General features: G+C 41.3%; 1 protein-coding gene across 2 annotated transcripts in view; it reads left to right on the top strand.

Annotated features, from left to right (window-relative positions):
- Nucleotides 1-12,863, top strand: part of LOC308084949 (LHFPL tetraspan subfamily member 6 protein) — a 65,924-nt gene extending 53,061 nt beyond the window's left edge. For both annotated transcript variants that reach the window (XM_080427944.1, XM_080427943.1), the window contains exons 3-4: nucleotides 5,439-5,537; nucleotides 11,257-12,863. In XM_080427944.1, the coding sequence (XP_080284070.1) occupies nucleotides 5,439-5,537; nucleotides 11,257-11,375 (218 nt within the window). In that variant the 3' untranslated portion in view covers nucleotides 11,376-12,863. The remainder of the gene's footprint in view (nucleotides 1-5,438; nucleotides 5,538-11,256) is intronic.
- Nucleotides 12,864-20,723: the final 7,860 nt, after the last annotated feature.

The following is a 20,723-nucleotide window of genomic DNA, read 5'->3' as shown; positions in this document are numbered from 1 at the left end:
TCCGTCAACCCCCGCCCCGTTAACACAACATTACGAGCGACGCCCACTGCACTCTGGTTGGTTGGGAAATGAAACACTTCCTCATACCCAGTACAGGCTATAGTTGGGCCAGGCTTTTATTTTTTAGCAAAACTAAGCAATAAAAGCCTGGAGATCGAGGCTATGCAACAGGCAGCAGCATGCTTTTCTTCTGTTTTCTTATTGTAGTAATTTCTCCTCTGCTGTCATATTTAGTTGAGCGAACCATGTCATTGACTGACCCACCATGTGTAACTATGTGTTGGAAATGCGGTCTTGTTCAGTCTGTGCGACAAATCGGAAAGCGGCAGCATCTCATTATGTTGTCAATCAACAAATGGTTGAAATAAGAGATCAGGTATTGAGCGATTTAACTTGAACTGTTGCACATCGTTGCTGTCCGGTGGAAACCTCACTATATGTCCAAAACTGTTACTTTTCAGGATTCAAATTCCAAAACAGCAAAAGTAGCAGCTCAAAACAAGTTGCTTCGCGCCGCATTTCGAGCTTGTAGATCTGCTTCTTTTGATACTTTTGTGTGACGCTGTAGTATGATCAAGTAGGGCATTCATTTATGAAAAAAGTTAGAATATGGAGAGAAGAGGTTTCTGCCCGACAACAACGATAACTGGGGTTCTGAAGCAGTTAAAGTGTGCCTTCCTGCATTGACACGGACCCTAGTAGACTTGTCACATCTTTGGCAAGCAAAAAAAAAGGAAGAAAAAAAAACCCCATTCAGCCTCACTCTTGTTCTTCATTTAACACAGAGTTGATTGCTCACCACCACATCTCTTGGCGTTGCGCCGCACTTAAAAGGGAATCATTGATTTTGTTTTATTATTAATCGTGAATACTGAATACATTAGGATCCTGGCTTTGCTTTTTTCTCTCTTTACGGTTAACAAATTAGAATGAGGCCACTATAGATCACACTGCATAAGACAGACCACCCGTTTTAATGACGGCATGAAAGCGCCGTGCAGACTCTTGATGTTTCATGTTGCTCAGAGAGGCTGACAGAGTGCCTCGCTCTGTGGGGGATTAGCATTAGCAGTGGTGGAAGAGGCAATACCACAATATGAAAACACTCTGACTCTGATATAAGTCAAAGGACTGTATTCAGAATTTGACTTGAGTAAAAGTACAAAAGTATTGGCATCCAAATATACTTACAGTACCAAAGTAAAAGTACTACAAAATAGCCAAGCTTGTAGATCGGTTATTTTCGATTAGTCGGGGTATAAAATAGGGCTTACATGGTTAATGTGTTTTGTAATATCCAACTCTGGAAAGTAGCTAGTTACTAGAGCTTTCAAATAATTGCAGTGGAGTGAAAAGTACAAATTTGTCTGTACTGTAGCGTGGTAGAAGTTTAAAGCGTCACAAAATGGAAATACTCAAGTAAAGTAAAAGTACCTCAGAATTGAGTACACTACTTAAGTACACTACTTGAGTAAATGTACTTTGTTACTTTCCACCACTGAGCATTAGAAGCTACTGTTATTGTTGCTTTAACTGTGCTGCTCAGCTAAAGGTGGCAGTTCTTTGACCCATTAAGACCTGGAACGCATCTGTGTCATTTTTTTATTTGAGCTAAAAAAGCATTATTTTACACTTTGGCTATTAAAAAATAGCAGATATACAAGCTCATTATGATCTATCTGAGGTGGGCCTTCTGAAGTGTGCGGATGAAACGGCTGAGCTGTTACAGATGATATGAAAATGCTCTCTGATGCTGCTGAGCAGTGACGATGAGACAGGACATGTATACCACAATCCCTCTGTTCTCATGAAAACTTTCACTGGGTTGATCTTTCTCCCAGATATAGGGGCTGGGCATCACAACAATCACTGGGTGATTTGTTTTCCGATATCGATGCATGGATGTGAAATCTCATCTCTCAATAAATCACGCAAATCTCTGCGTGCCTTTAGTCCTTCATGTATCTCGAGAGCCGTTCAACCAATCGACTTCAAACTTCAAAAAGGCGTGTGTATCGCAGAGGACCCCAGGGAGTGGAGTCGGTCATACAGTATCACACTGATACTGTAATTATCAACTGATCATTCTTGAGGAAACTTACCGGGTTTTTTTTGTTTAGTTTTTTTGTGGATTTAGACAACACGATATTACAAGACAGACACATGAAACCATCACACTGACAATAAACCTGCTGTATATCTCACCCAGCCCCTAAACCAGAGAGATTTGGCCTGCTATTCGGGATCAGAATCAGAAACACTTCATCACTTTGCCATGCCAAAAACGACAGCGTATGGACATACAGTACAAGACTCACATACAGCACAGTATAGCGTAACAGAACATACTGTACTTTCAGACAGTGAGTGATTTACAGTAGATGGAGACAGCACTTACAGCTTAAAGAAGCACATCACCCGTTTTCAACCATAATCGTCAAGTCATATAATTGGTCCTTGGTACTAATGCTCATTATAAGATGCCACCATTTCTGTCTAATCACTGGGTCTCACAGATCGGGCTCTGGACAGTTCAGAAACCTGTCTACCAATGACATCCATTGGTAGGATTGCAAGCTAATGGAAACTACAGCCTTTGTCTTCCTGAAAGGTTTACATGCTGAAATAGAATGAATTGTTAATGTAATTTTGTTTGAAACCACCGATGATGTCATTGTTATAGGCACTGTCCACAGCCCACCTCCTAGACGGAAGAGAAGCTTATAATGAGCATTAGCTGAGGACCAATTATTATGAAGATAACCCATTAAGACCTGAGGCCATTCTACAAATGCCTTCTAAATAAGGTAGTTCTCAAATGTTTTTGTGCCAAGGAACCGCAGAAGAGAAGATGTGCGTTAAAAAACTCAAAATTATTCAACATTTTTCAAACACTTTCAGGATTTTTCAAAAACATAAAAAAAATAGCAGATTTACAAGCTCGCTGCGCGGCAAGAATTGACGCGCTGTGAGCTTGTACATCTGCTATTTTTGAACAGCCAACGCTAAAATCAAAACAAATACGCTTTCCCGGTTTTAATGGGATAAGGCTGAGAAAAGGGTGAAGTGCTCCTTTAGCACTGACATTGCACCATGTTATTAGGCAGTGAACAGTGCCAAATGTAGCGTGAGTAGTTGGAGACGCCGATGTCGGATCCTCTCTTCCACTCCACTCCTCTCAGATTGCCGGCCAGCTTTTCTCGCCAGTCTGCGTTGGCATGTGTGGATTAATTCTTCGCCTGTTATCTGGCCTAGATGTAATAAGGAAGCCCCTGGATGGCAGGGTGTTAATCAGGTTGGAAGCCAAGAGCACTTCTCTTCTCTTCCTTTCCCTTCCCCTCAGTGGGGGAAAGTAACTAAGTACATTTTAGCCTGATCGAGTACCGCACTTTCAAGTACAATTCTGAGGTGCTTTTGCTTTACTTGAGCATGTCCATTTTTCAATACTTTGTACTTCTACTCCACTACACCTCAGAGGCAAATACTGTACTTTTTACTCCACCACTATTATTTGACAGCTTTAGTTACTAGTTACTTTGTAGATTTACATTATTATTACAAAACGTACATTAACCAATTAAGCCCTATTTTGATACTTGGTCTAATAAAAAATTTACAAGCTCACAATGTGTCGCATTGCGAAGCGTTGTGAGCTTGTAGATCGGTTATTTTCAAAAAGATTTTGACACATTTTGAAAACTTCTGAAAGAATTAAATTCTTTGTGAAATGAGTACATTTTGATGTGCCAATACATTTGTACTTGTACTCAAATCAAAAATGTTAACACAATCCTTTTACTAGTAACGGCGTCTTTTTATGTTGTTGGTATTGCTACTTTTACTTAAGTAAAAAAATAATCTGAGTACTTCTCCCAACACTGGCAGGGTGTTAATCAGGTTGGAAGCCAAAAGCACTTCTCTTCCTTCCCTTTCTCTCCACTGCATCCCCCACCCCCCTCCCTCCCCCCACTTCCAACTGATAGCTGATTGCACCGCAGACACATCGGAGTGGATTAAGTTAACGGGATGACGGAGCCACCTACCAGGAGGCCCCCACCGGGCATCCAGGGAGTAACTTGTCAGAACCTGGCTCCCGGCAAATATTGAGGATATTAATCCTTACCGTAATGGCCTGGACAAGATTTAAGTCTCGCCTCTGGGCGCAGCTTGAAGCACAGACTATTAAATCACCGAAATGAAGCGCTCCCACTTGGATTTTTGCAGACGTTCGCTGTGATTATTGCAGCCAAATAAATGAATTTGCCACAGTTACTTTTTTTCTGTTTTCTAGAAGAAAAAATATGTGTTGCCAGGGAATTTCAGTACTTTGTGATTACTAATGTGATGAGCACTTCGTGAAGGCGAAACCGAAGTGTGAAAAGATTTGTTCTAATTAAAATGTGGTGATTTGTGAAATCCCACCGTGCTGTTTTAACAGTTCGGGGATGCTGCGTGAATCAGTTGCCTCTCTACTGTCGGCGTTAGCTGGAAATTGATGAAAATGTAATCTTCAAATGCAAAATCACACCCTTCAGTACAAACCAAACTACTTAACGTATATGTGCCTAATCTAAGTTTGACGATAGATTTTAAAATAATGTAACCCACACAGAGTAGAAGGTTCAGCAACTATGTTGGAGTTCAGACTGGTTGGTTATTATTAATAACACTTCAGGCTAGAGAAAAGGCACCGCACTTTAAAGTTTTTTTTCGTGTGGCCCCTCCGAGCGCTCCTACAGTGAAAATCGCTGAGTCACTGTCCCTCCTTTAACCCATTAAGACCCGAGGCCGAGTCTAAAAATGTCTGTTTTCTGAAAAACTTATGTTGCTACTGTATATCAGTGGTTCTCAAACTTTTTCATGTCAAGGACCCCCAAAATTATATGTATTTGGTTGTAGATTTTGTTCCAGGGACCCCCAGATTTTAGTTAAAAATGTTCTCTTTAAAAAAGATAAGAAAGAAAGAGATATATTCAAAGATTTGCAAAAAAGTATAAAGCCAAAGTATAACATAACGGTTTTAAGTGGTTAAAATGATTGTGACGCTTTATTAACACATTTTGCTGGGGACCCCATGGTACCCCCACAAGGACCCCTGGGGGTCCCCGGACCCCACTTTGAGAACCAATGTGCTATATAAATTATATACAGGAGCTAAAACCTAAAATGACACAGATGCTTTCCCGGATTGAATGTGTACAAAAAACAAAAAACACTTGCAGCGCTTCATCAAAAACAAAACAAAGAAAACGCTGGGAGCGTTTCTTTTCTTTTTCTTTTGACATTCTGTGATGAAGCGGTCCCCAGCACCCTGCCAGCGCTTTCCTGCCAGAGAAAAATGCTACATTATGGACGGTGTGACTTTTTCAATGTGTCAGACTTTGTTTTGTTTTGTGGGTTGTTTACCTTTTGCTCTCTGTGCGTGTCTTCCATCACAGGCCTCCTGATAGGATCAGGCTGCGCTCTCTATCCGCTGGGCTGGGACAGCGAGGAGGTACGACAGACCTGTGACAACCTCTCAGACCAGTTTGAACTAGGTAAGCTTTTACACCGTCTGGGGTCCACAGGAGAACTGCTTTGGAACTCACCGTGATGGAATATACAGAGTCTGTTCTCCGCACTGCTTTGGTTGTTTTGATTGATTGATTGATTGATTGAACATCAAATGGATGAGGAAAAAAAATAAGCCTTGGGCTTGTTTCCATTGACAAACTGAGCAGACAATAGCAATACAAAATGTAAAATATCTAAATATACAGTTTTAAAACAATTCATGATAACTCAAAGGTAAATCTGTAATTGTAATGCTGCGTTCACACTGGCAGACACAAAAGATACAAAGATACAAAGCTACACAGCATATCTGTAGCATTGTAGCTTTTGTAGCAGCTACAAACGTCAGATGTAGCTTTGTATCTTCATTTCGCTGGCTTCCATTGAAAAAGAATGTTAGCTTGTATCTTTGTAGCTGGCAAACACAGCATAACTGAGCGTGTGCAAACATTTGTGTACACGCTCAGAGTTACAAATGGAAACATCATTTCACTGTGTAAAGGCAGAGGAGCCACTTGCAAATCCTCTCTACCCCGACACATCATACTGGAAGCCCAGCATGTATAAATAATACTGTATATGCAGTCCATCCACGTATACAATATATAAACTGGTATACTAATATTGCCATATTACTTGAGGGCCCCTCTGAATCCTCCTTGCTCCTAACCCCATACATACTGTACACACCTATACAGATTCTGTCTCATCTCATCAGCCTGATGCAAAAGGATATTTCCCTTAGGGAAAAAACTGCTCCTAATCAGAGGTGTCATTTCAGGAAGAAATTAGCAACAAAAAAAAAGAAGTTACCACTTAAACCCCATATGGTTGACCGGAGTCCCTCAGGGCTCTGTACAAGGATCTTTTCTGTTTTCTGTTATTGTGGGGAAAGCTTTCGCTGAATACAGCCGATCGACAAGCTCACAACGTTGTTTCAATCATATGTGACCCATTTTGAATAGAGTCGAGTCGTCTAGCATTTTAGTTTTTTCATTTCATATGAAACCAGGGAATCATAGCTACAAATTGACATATTGGTTGTGCAGTTTGACCCACCAGTTTTGGAGATATGGCTTATAGATAGATATCTTGCACAGATGCAGAGAGACTTGCAGAGAAAACAGCTCCTAAAAGCAAGCACTGTCCAGTCTGTCCCCCAATCAGATAATAACTGATATTTTGTCAATATTTGGGTCTGCAAGCCTTCAACATGCATAGTGTGTTTTGACAAGTAGAAATTAACAAGTGGGTCATCTCCTTTATACATAATGCACATAATTTCCTTGAAAAATGAATGAACTTAGGCGAGTTTCTGGCCAGTTCCCAATCTCTCAGTGCAAACTGGGCCGTGTGTGTTTCTGGAATTCCATGAATTCCAGAATTGTGAGCACTCCATTCTACAATTGTTAGCAGACGGTACATTCTCCACCTACTTCTGAATTATGTCAGTTGACCAAGCGTTCTGTGTGTTTAAGAGGTAAAAAGGACTTTTAGTGCATTTGTTTCAGCAGAGTCGTCCCCTGTTTCACACAAGGAAGGGACATTTTGAAGGTTTGAACAAAAATGTCAAACATTTAACTTTACAACATTTTATCCTAAGGGCAAACACTTAGTCTAACACTGCGAAGTCAATGATGGCAGTGGGGTTTAAAGGTCTTTTTGACATTAAGTAGAGTCAACGACCGTTAACATGTGGTTTAAATGTACAATAATAATATGGATTACGAAATTAATGGAAGAAATGGATAATAGAGATACTACAGTTTCTATAGCTATGTGCATTCATAACACAGATCATACCCACTATGATACAACCAAAGCATCTCCTACTCTGTATAGCATCTTGTTTCCATTGTGTAACTGGTGACAGTTTAGGTACCCATCACTGTACTCTCTATGGGAACGCAGACTTATCCTCTCTCTCTCTCTGAGAGGCGTGATAAGCACTGGTATCTTTTTACTTTTAAAGCCTTCTCAGGAATGCTCCCCCCTTATATCTGTGCCTTGGTGGATCAGAACCCTAGTCCCTACCAGACTCGCTCGAGTGACTTCCTGACCCTTAAGGTGCCATTTACTCACACAGAGCTAGGCAAGGCAGCATTCTCTTAGTGCTCCATCTACTTGGAATGAGCTCCAAAAATCCCTAAGAATCAGATCGCTGCCTTCCTTGGGTCAATTTAGGGAAATGGTCTCCAACACTTTTGTTCCAGAGTGTTTTAATTAATTCCCGGCCTATCTGTCTTAGTTCTTTGAATATGTTTGAGTTTTCTCTGTCCTTAATTCTTATATTAATATTGATGTATATAAATGTGTATTCTTGTTGAATATTATGTTGTGTATCTGGACTACATTGAAAATGAGGGCTTGCCCCTCAACTGTACTTCGAGTTTAAATAAAGGTTATGATGATATGATGATTGTCCCACTTAACATACATACTATAATACAGTGGTTCTCCAAGTGGTGGTCCGGGGACCCCCAGGTGTCTTTTAAGGGGTTCCAGGGGGTCCTCAGCAAAATGAGTTAATATAGCATCACAATCAGTTTAACTACTTAAAAAACAAAAGTGAAAAATGTGGAACAATGTATTATTTTTCAGTGTAATGTTGCTCTATATGCAAGTCCTGCATGGCCATGTCAGTAGTACTGGGGCAGTTGTGATCATATTACGTTCTATGTCAGAATTTCTCTAACTTTTCTTTTAGACCCCCATTTTGGTATGCATTACGCCATGACCCCCATAACTCTGAGAGTTACAGAACCATAAGGGGCTCCATATGTAATTATGTATACTCCAAGTCACAAATCTGTAAGAGTCCATTTGGTTCCATTTGTGCTGGGGACCCCCTGGAACCCCCAGGACTCCTCGTACCCCATTTTGAGAGCCACTGTTCTATGCCCCACTATAACGCCAACACAGAAAACCTTGCATGAACCTCATACTCAATAATTAAGTGCTTTTGAGCTGTGTGAGAGAGAACGACTGATTAGAATTGTGTTGTATTGGCAAACGTACAGTAGGATGTTAATCTGCAGTGCCACAGTAATTCACATTCATGATCAAAGTATAAACATACTCTCACATTCCTGTCACCCACCCACAGTGCTGAGTGATGAGGTTTTTTATTTAGATTGGTTGGATTTCAGCTCGAAAATCGTTGTCAATTTACTGTATATCTTTCTAATGGTGGATCTGGAGAAGGGGGGTATACTGGCTCCTCTAGAACAAACATCACTGGCCATGACGATATTGTTCTTTAAATTTTGTATTCTTAAGTTAACACATATGGGCTGATGGAGACGGAGAGTAAATTGAAAATAATTGTCGGGACTTGAAACAAACTTATGAATGAAAATCAAAATGCACAGCAGTATTAATTTAACTAATTTATAATATTTTAAGGTTGCGATTTCATTCAGCAGCACATTACAAGAACTACCGGCAGTTGATAGGTTTCCGTGTGCTACTTCAGATATCACCAGCTAATGTCCATTTCTGTTAGGGTAAACAAACTATGAATTATGCTCATTGACTGTATTATTGTGACTCTGAACTGCATTGAATATCTAGCCTTAAGCCTTGTGAAACAACTACAAAGTATTCTTCTTCTTACAAAGTTCCTCCAGCAGGCTAGAGGCTGTAAGGTGTATTGCTGCCCTCCACAGTCAGTAGTGTGCACTGCGTGTCAGTCTGTTCTTAAATTGTACAACAAAATCACACACCAAGCTCAGAGAACTAATTAACTAAATATATAAAACCAGCATTAACCAAATGTTACTGTTTGTTTCAAATTGTAGCCACAATATTTCATTAAGTCTAGTTTAGTTTTTTGCCAGACCCAAGGGGTCGGGCTTACATGAGGCTTTGTACCTGTTTCGTCCATACATGGGCATGGTCACTTTGTCCTCCGGCCCCAGCCAAAAAAAAGTCTGTCACTTTGTCCTCCGGCCCCAGCCAAAAAAAATTCTGTCCCCCAAAAAAGTGTCCATACATGGGCATAGAAGGGACACACGTCCATACATGGGCATGTTTTGTACCTGTTTTCCATACATGGGCAAAAAACTGGTTTTGGTCACTTTGTCCTTAGGCCCCAACCATAAAAGTCTGTCCCCCTTTCGTCCATACATGGGCTGACACGTCATGTGAAGTCTGGGTCTGGCAGAACCAGGTCTCCTGGTATTGTTTATCAATATCTTCCAAATGAAACGGCATAACAGTAAACAAGTATACTGTAGCTCTCCAATAACAGTTGTGCTAGTCAAGTTTTGGATTTAATTAGGCTTACCACTTTACAGATCAGCAGCTTAGCACAATATTTGTCAATATCATTCAACATAACAGTAACATTCATGTATCCATTTTCCACTTTCTCTCACCCCTACTCGTACCCAATTTGAAAAACACAGACTGTGAAATCCTCAGTGTTGATGTAACTCCGTTGGAGTTACATCACACATTTGGCAGTGGTAGAAGAAGTACTGCTGTCATATAATTGTAATGGAGTACAGCAATTGCCTCTGATAAGTAGTGGTAGAGTAGAAGTGTTAAGTATTGAAAAACAGAAATACTCAAGTAAATTAAAAGTACCTCAAAATTGTACTTGAGCACAGTACTTGAGTAAATGTACTTACTAGTTACTTTCCACCATTGTAGTATAGTGTAGTGTACACCTATGCAATGATTTATATGTTGTGTCCTATACGTCCATGTGGGATAAAGAACTCTATCTATCTATTTGATTGATTGATTGATTGAAAACATTATTGAGAGAAATGTCAACAGAACGAGATACAGTCAGACATTTGAGCTAACAGGATAAAGCATAAAAGTCCTGGGGACTTGTTTCCATTGTGGTCCCGTCCTATGTATTCAAGTCATCAACATAACACCAAAATACAATATCATCAACAAATATAAAACACTATACCGGTACTGTATGTGCAGAGTAGAAAAAGAGAAAAAAAGAGGAGAAAAAAAACCTGTAGGCAGTGAATGCCATCACCTTTGTTTCTATGGGAGAAGTGAGTTTACCTCCGCCCATTTTTTAAGTGATGGTGTCAGGGCATTCAACATTATCTATAGTTCCTTTTATTCACCAGGTGTTTCATGTATAAATGAATCCCCGATCTAACAGCTACAGTAGAATGTAAACAACCCCCTCCCCCCAGCACAGGAGTAGAACGCCAACTGTTTTAAATGGTGCTGCAATATTCAACACAACATGTCAGCAGTAGGGGTTCATTGTCTTGTTCAAGGACACTTTGATGGTCTAGTTAGTAAGTTGCAGAAGCAGACAACCTCACTGCCCCAAGAGGGTGGAAACCTCATATGTCCAAAACTGTTACTTTTCAGGATTCAAATTCAAAAACAGCAAAGGTAGCAGATCGACAATCTCAAAACGCATTTCGAGCTTGTAGATCTGCTACTTTTGATGCTTTTGTGTGAAGCTGTAGTATGATCAAGTAGGGCATTAATTTATGAAAAAACACAAAAACTTAGAATATGGAGATAAGAGTTTTCTGCCTTCAAACTGATGCCGTATCCAGCCCTTCTCCACTGACCAACTATCAGTGGAATAGCCAAAAGTACATTTACTTGAGTACTGTAACTAAAGTCAATTATTTCAGTTTTTGGTTGTTGTGCTACTGACGCTAACGCTATCCCTCTCCTCTCTCTCTCTCTCTCTCTCCCTCCTCACAGGTTCGTGTCAGATCGGCTGGGCGTATTACTGCACAGGGGCGGGAGCGGCGGCCGCCATGCTGCTGTGTACCTGGATGGCCTGTTTTGCAGGGAAGAAACAGAAGCATTACCCCTACTAGAAGAGAAGAGAGGGGGTGCATAACGCTTCATTTATGCTCCGTTGAACGACGGCGTTGCGAACTGAATATAGCCGACCAGGGGGATGCTCACACATGGGCGTGCGACAACGTGTCGAAATCGCGAGGGATGGAGCGAGGGAACTTCCGGTTACATTTATTTTCAATGGGAGGAGTCACGCGCTACCTCACGTCCAACCTGCCGCGGGGGAGGGAGAAGGGGAGGAGGGGCGGCTCGCGGCACGTCGGATGCTTGATAACCACGCGGCTCCCATAGGAAATGGATTGAACTGGCCGCGTCCCCCCGCTGCCTCCTCCCCTCGCCGTTCCGACACGTTGTCACACGGCCATGTGCGAGTGTCCCACGAGCTCACAACGTTGTGAGCTCGCGAGTCGGCTATTTTTCAGGCAACGTGACTCCGTCATAAGACAAAGTATAAATGGGGCTTTTAAGAAGGACAAGTGGACGACCACAAAAGGACCCCCAACGGGCAGCCGGGAGAAAAGGGAGCTAAAACAAAAAAAAACTCTGCCTCGAGGGACTCACAACCAGTACAGCACAGCGAAGCACCAAAGACACTTAAAAGTCATAAGGGTGCACATCATGGGACAAGTTGCTCAGCTGACGGCAACTGCAGGGACCGTTTTGTTTTTTTCTTCCGCAATGCAGCACACAGACACACAAACACACAAACACAAACACAAACACAAACACACACACACACACACACACACACACACACACACACACACACACACACACACACACACACACACACACACACACACACACACACACACACACACACACACACACACACACACACACACACACACACACACACACACACACACACACACACACACACACACACACACAGCTTTGAAAACCTGGAACGTTCTCCGACAAGCTATTCTTTAAAAGGAAATCTGTATGGACCAATCCTATTTGTAATAATTGTTATGTATATGTAACTATCTATTTTTTTTGTAAAGAGTGCTCTATTGTTTTGTTTGTTTCTTTGTCTGATTCGATGTCTTACACCCTTTCTGGCCATCGTTGTTGTTCTTGTAGTTTGTGTGTGTGCGTGCGTGCGTGTGTGCATGCGTGCGTGCGTGCGTGCGAGTGACACAGAGACTTAAGTAATATTACTTCCGTTGTCATGGTGACATGTTTTGTGTATCCCTCTCCACGGCACGTTCTTGCCTTAAAACACAGAAATGCAATAATAATAATAATCTCTATAAACGTACGTAAAAGCAATCCGATGTCGGCTGCACCGCTTCTCAAACACAGCCTTCTTTTTTTCCCCCTCCCAAGACTCGGAAAGCGTAATACTCCTAGTTTATTTAACGTTATCTCTTCAAGATATGAGTCGTGTACGATGATGTATTTTATCATGTTAGCATACGTCGTTTTTGTATTCACACTTGCAGTTATTCTTTTTTGCCGCATTGTTTTTTGGATTTGTAAATAAATGTTTATCTAAATCCTGTGCTTCAATGTGTGTGTTTTAATGCCACGAAAGCCGAGCGAGTCTGACGCCAGTAAAATCCTCAGGGCTAATTTATCTGTTTGTAACTCAGTTTACAAATGCAACCAAATGGACCCATCTCTGAGTTAAATTATGACTGAGTATTTTTCTGTGCAGGTTTCTGAAAGCTCGCATTCCTAAAAGGCTTTCCCATCACCTCTTGACCTCGGCCGTGTTGAGTTCACACGGGGGTCCATTTTGGATCAATGTGGAGGGATAAGCGTGGGTGGGATTGAGAATTAAACTTTTCCTGTTACTGACTTGGTAAATCCCTTCACGGCCCGCTGCCCTCGGTCAGATTATTTGCCTTTGGTCAGGTTACTCAGCTTCAAAGCAGAGTCTGTCTCTCACAGACACACACACGCACACACACACAGGTTTGTATTACTACACTTGTGAGGTAATGAACATTTTAGGACAGTGATTTCACGAATTCCATGAATTTAACCCTAACACTAAAGCCGGAAGTAGGCGATCTACAAGCTAACAACTGGCGCCTAACTAAGTATAAATGAGGCACAACTCCAACCCCGAGCGCCAAACTTGACCTCTAAATGCCTAATCCTAACCTTAAACCCCAAACTGAATCTGTTCCAAAATTGTAAACATCTTGTTTACCATAAAACAACCATTTCTCTTGTGAAGACCAGGGAAATTGTCCTCACAATGTGTACGGTATTTCTTGATATTCTATTGTACTTTTGGGGACATTTGGCACCTCACATAAAAAGTAATAGAAGTAAACACAATTCGTGGCCCAGAACGCCAAGACTGACTGTGCGTCCATCAGCTTCATATGGAGGAGTGATGATGTGGATGTATCTCACACTATAAAAATAGTCTCATCAGCCTGCTTTCAGAACGTGAACGACACAGATAGCACTTCCAGAGCCGTCGCTCGCACGGCGCTCTACATGCTTCATCAAAGGATGAGCTGGAACTGCCGCCTTCAACCAACGCATTTTGCTATTTTTAGTAAACTCCATGCCTCTGACATGCTTTATTTATTTATTTATTTATTCATTTGGCTCCCTCTTTGTGTAACAAACGATGCTTTATGGATTGGCTCGAGACCAAGTATTCAAAGTCAGCTCATTGAAAATGCAGCTGTAGTGGGTGTATATACTCATTAACACCATCCCTCTCGCTTTCTCACAATACATAGCATCCCCCTGATAATAACACCCCCCCCCCCCCACACACACACACACACCACCACCACCTCCACCACCCTCATCTGAGGAGTCGCTCTGTTTCTCGCTCGCTCGCTCACTACTCACTGTTTAATAAATCAGTAGGGTGCTTCCCTGCCTTCTGCTGGCGCTCTGATCTGCACAGTGGATTGATATCAGCAGCGATTGTTACAAACGGTGTGGACCAGATGTCTCATGAGCTCCGCTTTGACACATTCAGGTCAAGTAGGAAAGCACTCCTTCCCTCAGTCGCTGTTCCTTTGCACCAGTACCACACCAGTACCACACCAGTACCACACCAGTACCACAGACACAAACAGTGGGTGGTATCTTTTTTTTAAATGAGTGAAAACCCATTTTTCAAAAGATCTTCAGAAATAAAAAAAAAGTAAAATAATAATGAAAATAGCTAATAACACAATGCATTGTGAGCTTGTAGATTGGCTATACTTACTATAAAATAGTGCTTAAGTGGTTCATCCATAATGTATTTTTTTGGGTCCTGGGGACACTACAAATCTATCATTTGCATCTTCGCTGAAAACCTTTGGGACCCAATGCCACAGATAGACTGATGCAGCCTGAGGGGTTTCTTTACAATGTACAAACACAGTGGAATTTATCACAGTAAAACGCTCAGCGTTCATTTAACCACTTGAACCATAGTGTCCCTGTTCTGGGGGGCATTCGGCAAAAATAGCAGATATAGAATCTAGAATCTCACAACATGTCGCCTTCTGGACGTGTTGTGTGCTTGCAGATCGGCTACTTTTGCCAAAGAGATATGGTGTAGAGAGAAGAAATTCAATGGACCAAGTATAGCTAAATGTAACGAAGTGTAAGCGGTTAAAGGTGGTGTAAGTGATATTTTTTGGGTTAAAACAAAAAGGCTTTTGTTAAAAAGTTAAAGCTCTATGTTATGATAGTAATCATTGCTGTTATGTTTGTTCAGTAAGAGGGTAGGCTACTGCTCTTTAATAAACAGAAAATACATTTTATGGGGCTTTGCCAATTTATACTATCAGAAGAAATATCACTCACTGCTCCTTTAAGCTGCAATTCATAACTTTTATGTCCAACCCCAGATTTGGTGTGTGAGAGTCCAAACGCAGCAGCAGTACTACCAGTCAACCAGTAGGCATCCTACCTGACACCAGGGTCTATCTCTCTAAATGGAGAGTGTACGAACACTCTCAAAGTTACAGACCTGTAAGGGTCCATTTGGAACCCCCTCAAGGAACCCTGAGGGTCCTTGGACCCCACTTTGAGAACCACTGCTCCATCATACAGATTGGTTAAAATCATCTCTTATTCATTAGGTTCAGATTGCAGCTTTAACACTGAGAGTTTATAAATGGATACATTAACCGTTCACAGGATTTTTACAGTGAACAAGGCACAGTATGGTGCTATGGGATTTGCAGTTCTTATTATGCTTACCAGTGACTGCAAAAGAATGGAGCTTTCAGAACCACTGACAGATCATATTAGCGCCTGCCTTCCCACTAAGACTTGTATTTTGACATGTTTGCTAACGATGCATTTCAAAGTTGCAACTGCTTTTCCTTCTTTTTTTTAGAGGGCCAAGCACAAAGTTAACATTATGTTGAGACGCTGTTTGCTCGTTTGCTGCTGCCCATGGCAAATAATAAAATAACCTGCAATGAACTTTACGAGAGTGCCGGTGATCTTTTCCTTTTTATTGTGAGTCTTTCTGAACCGTGCATTCCAGTAAGACAATGGTTCTCAACCTGTGGGTCAGGTTAAGTGTTCAAGGTGGGTGGGCCATGGATGCTTTCAAGATTTTCAAGTGGGACCTGATCCAGAAAAGATTGAGAACCACTGCAGTAAGAAACTATTGTTTAAGACGAGTGCTTGCATTCCTTGTGAAGTTATTATTACATTTTTACACACATGCCTTTCCTCTCGAGGAGCACATGTACAGTATAGGTTCCGCCTCTTGCATATTACACCATTTTGAATTATAGGAAGAACACTTCATCCCTACGTCTTCCTAGGAGTTTTGAGCAATCTGCACCTAACTGTCTACACACAACCTCCCAGTTGACAAAAGTTTTGTATGTCCATTAATGAAGTCTCCATGCGCAATGGCTATTATAAAGGGCTGGGCTTTTCACAAAAATGTGAATAACACAAATGTCTTCACTAACACTATACGTCTATACTACACCCCATCCTTTGGAGAGAGAAGTGATCACACCACATGCGATGAAGTCCTTCACTGCTGTCCAGTTTGTGTACTTCCAGTAAGTGATACAGCTCTGTGAGGAAACATAAAACATGTTTCAGTATTACTGATATCATTGCTGTTGGGCAGAAACCTCTTATCTCTATGTTTTTTTTTAATGTTTTACTTTTTGTGTTTTTTTCATAAATTAATGCCCTACTTGATAATACTAACTACAGCATCACAAAAGTATCAAAAGTAGCAGATCTACAAGCTCGCGCCGCGTTTTGAGCTTGTAGATCTACTACGTAGTAGATCTACAAGCCTTAGTTATATACTTTATTATAGATTTGAATTATTATTACAAAGCACACATTATATATATCCATAGTATACCCATGGATACATTCTCTGTATACATTTCGGACATTTGAAAATAGCTGATCTACAAGTTGTAGATCTGCTATTTTCAAAAGAGTGTTATACATTTTAAACCTGTGAAATAGGACATTTTGTATAATGACTACTTTTACTTTTGGTAATTTAAGCATATTTAGATGCCGCTATTTTTTTTTTTTTACTAAAGTACATTTTACGGGACGGGAACAGAGTATATCTACATTGCAGTATTGATACTTTCGATACTTACTTTTTGTAAAACATGCGAATACTTTTTCCACCACTGTTTACCTGTACTCTGTCAGACTGCAGAATGTGCAGATGTCTTGTTGTCTGATTCCACAGCTGACCAAACTGAACTCTCGCTTCTCATCCTTGTTCTTCTAATCTAATCGGTTTTCTGTCTTGATTTGGTGAAATAATAACTTCTGAATCGGAATTTGTAACCCTATTTGATGCGCAGAACGCCACACAGCAGCTTCATTGTGGCTCATTGACAGCTGATCAGATCCCCACCAGTCAGTCAGTCAGTGCCCCCCCCAAACAAACAAAAACAAAAACATCAATATATTTACAAACTGCTTTACAGAAAAAAACGCCGTCGCTTATAAGCAGACATGGCAACACTGGAACACAAGCACAGGTAAACCGGATGTGACGTTTGTTTGTGGGCGTTGCTCTGTATCGCTAACAAACCAATCTGGGAACCCATAGCCAAATGAAAACGAAAAATAGCGCCCTCTGCTGTTTTTGACTATCTCAGCAGAGCAGAATCTGTTCTTGAGAGATTACTAACCAACAGATTTGAAGTTGCAAATACAACAAAGTTAGTCAGTGGTGTAAAGTACATTTACTCAAGTACTGTACTTAAGTACAATTTAGGTATTTTTGACTTTACTGGAGTATTTCTAAAATTTTCAGTAGCCTACTTTTACTTCTATTTCTACATCGCGGTATCGATACTTTTACTTAAGTATGTGAGTACTTTTTCCACCACTGAATTTAGTTTCCTTGAACAAATACAGGAAGTGAAGTTTGTGAATCTTGCTTTTTGTCATTCTGTCTTTGATGTTCACCGCACCCGGCGCATCGTCCACACTGCAGTGCGTGTGGCGCCACACTGTGGTTACCCAGGCAACAGCAGTGTGGACAAGCGCTCTGTATACAATGACGCGCGCTGCGAGACGTTGGCCGTGACGTCACGTTACATCGCTCCATCGTGGAGCTCTGACGTGGGCTATTTAAACGGGTTGCACGTTTGCTGTTAATGTCAGTATTTTGTTGACGTCTTTCAGAGGAGAGCTCTACATTTACATTGTGTTGGAAGAAGAAATACGTTTAAGTAGCTTAATTCATTAAATACATTTCTTAAGATGCAAACCACTATGGATTTTCACCGGCCTAGCCCACTTTCAGCTATTTATCAAGCTAATACAACAGCATACAGGCAACAGTCAGGCTATGACAGCTACAGGAAGAACAAGCCAAAGGTCTCTAACATCTCTGGCCAAACTAATGGCCCTGACTCACTTTCAACTCATTTCCAAGCACTTGGTCCTGAAATGAGTCCTTTTCCGAAGGAATTTGTAATTCATAAGTGTGAAGATGAGGCCACTGAGGTGGTTGCAATCTATGGAGCCGATCTAAAGGAATCTATGATTGATGAGGATGAGGGCACCAAGGTGTTCAGAAGCTATTATGGAGCCATTCTCTGTGGAATTCCAAAGGAATTTATGATTGATAATAAGCATGAGAACAAGGGCAACACAAGCTATGGAGCAGATCTCTTTCAAATGTTTCCTGAAATGAGTCCTTTTCCAAAGGAATTTCTGATTGATAAGCGTGAGGATGAGGGCACTCAGGTGTTCTATAGTGACGCAAGCCCTCGCAGTCCTGGGATTATTTTTCCTCCAAAGAAAGTTCTTATTCAGGGAGAAGAGCAGGAGGTGAGAAGGGCTGCATACTCTGCACTCACGCAGCGTTGTGACACTCATCGTCGTTCCATCTCGACAGTGAATAAACGTCGCCATGATGAAAGCGAGGAGGCTGTGATAGAGGAAGACGCCGGCCACAAACGACGAAGACTGCAGGAGACAAATGACCGCAGCAGCAACACATCTGTGACTTCTGTGTTTCCTTATGTTGGACCAATACATGGTTCATCTCCTGTCTGCATTAGGCCAGTGACAAGAGGAAGGACCAACAACTCTTACCCAGCTTTTGTGAGTGCCTACAGCCACCCTTACTTCAAACCACAGCCGTCCTCTTACATGCCACCATTGGAGGCTCCTGTGCACCCAGCTCGAGAGAGTGCCTACAGCCTCACATACTTCAAACCACAGCCGTCCTCTTACATGCCACCATTGGAGGCTCCTGTGCACCCAGCTCGAGAGAGTGCCTACAGCCGCACATACTTCAAACCACAGCCGCATGCGCCGTTCAGAACACCTCCCGTCCCGCCATTCGCACGTGCACCGTTTGCCCCACCATTCCACCCGCCATTCGAGCATGCGCGGTTCCCCCCGCCATTCTACCCGCCATTCGCTCACGAAGAACTGTTCCCCCCTGGGACACAACGATTACGCCCGCCATTCGCGCATGAACGGTGCCCACCACCATTCCTCCCGCCATTTGCAGATAAACGATGGCTCCCAACACCATTCCCCCAGCCATTCCACCCGTTTCATCGAATGTCCTGAATTTGGCATATGAAGGCCAAGGAAGGAGCACGGGGCTGTGAAGGCCTAAGTCAGCTGCAAATGCTTAGGGCTGGACAAAAGACAATACGACATCAGAATGTTGACCAGCGCTATTACTAAAACAATTCCTACGAATATAACAACTGAGTGACTTCTTAGGACTGTCGGCATGGTGGAAAAGAAAACTGTACATATACGTATTTGTTGATGATGGCTATAGGTATAAAGTATGATATGGGAAGTGACTGAACCAATAATTGTGAAATCTCTTGCTTATTTATTATTTTGGCTTGTTTCATTTATGTATAAATAAAGGTATTTTAAATAAATATATTCTTTCAATCCTCAAAATGTATTTTTGTCTGTTAAATCCCATCAACACAAAATGTATATTTGGTACATTGAGAATTTTATGAAATTACTGTATCAACAATTTGTATTCTTGATTCAATATTAAAAGTTTGGGTAATATGGCATCAGAACAGGTTAGACATTATTATAATGATGATTATTACCAGGGTTGGATTTGCTCAGAGGGATGATGGGGACAATCCATGCCTTCATGACTGAATACATGCATACATTTCCTTTTGTGAAATGTAGACTGCTTAATATGTTTGTTTGATAATTATATTTGATAATACATACATTCCAAAACCCTGGCATCCCTATTTTGGGCACATTTTCAAAAGTTATTTAGCATAGGTCCACAGTTATATATCTATCTATTGTAGGGGAGTTCCATCATATTCTAAAACTAGCACGTATATTATAATGTACATTAGTGAAGTAAAAATGTGAGTGAAAACTATAAGGGGGTATTTACAGATTGAATGCAGTTTGTTTTGTCAGGCGTGGGTGAAATATGACGTCAGCTTTTTGCATACCTGTACCCAGTGTTATTGCATGGTAGTTCAAGGTCAGTCTATGGTGTCAATCATCGATGAAGTATGAAGTCAGCACTTTTCCTTTTATAAAACAAAATTATGAAGAAAAAAGGGCTGGGTTCTTAGATCTTCGAAGCAAATGTATCAAACATACACTTTGAAATTCAAAGTTTGATACATTTGCTTTGCTGTATTTTTGCTGAACAAAATGGAACCTTTTTGGCAAAACTAGTCTGCCTGGTGCTGTGAGCAGATGTAAAGGGGGTGGTGGTTCTGGAACGGCAGAATTCACTGCTGAGCCTTCTGCAGGTATCGAGGGAGGGCTGATTCAAGAAGACATCTGTGATGGCAGGTGCCAACATGATAAACCTAATGATATATACAGTACCCCCCTTTCTTCAAACACAAAAGGATCTCAAGCTTTTTCATGTCATGCCAAATTGATATGTA

The sequence above is a fragment of the Gymnoscopelus braueri genome (assembly GCF_963280865.1).
Source record: "Gymnoscopelus braueri genome assembly, chromosome: 5".
NCBI lineage: Eukaryota > Metazoa > Chordata > Actinopteri > Myctophiformes > Myctophidae > Gymnoscopelus > Gymnoscopelus braueri.
This window is presented reverse-complemented; position numbering and strand designations above follow the sequence as displayed.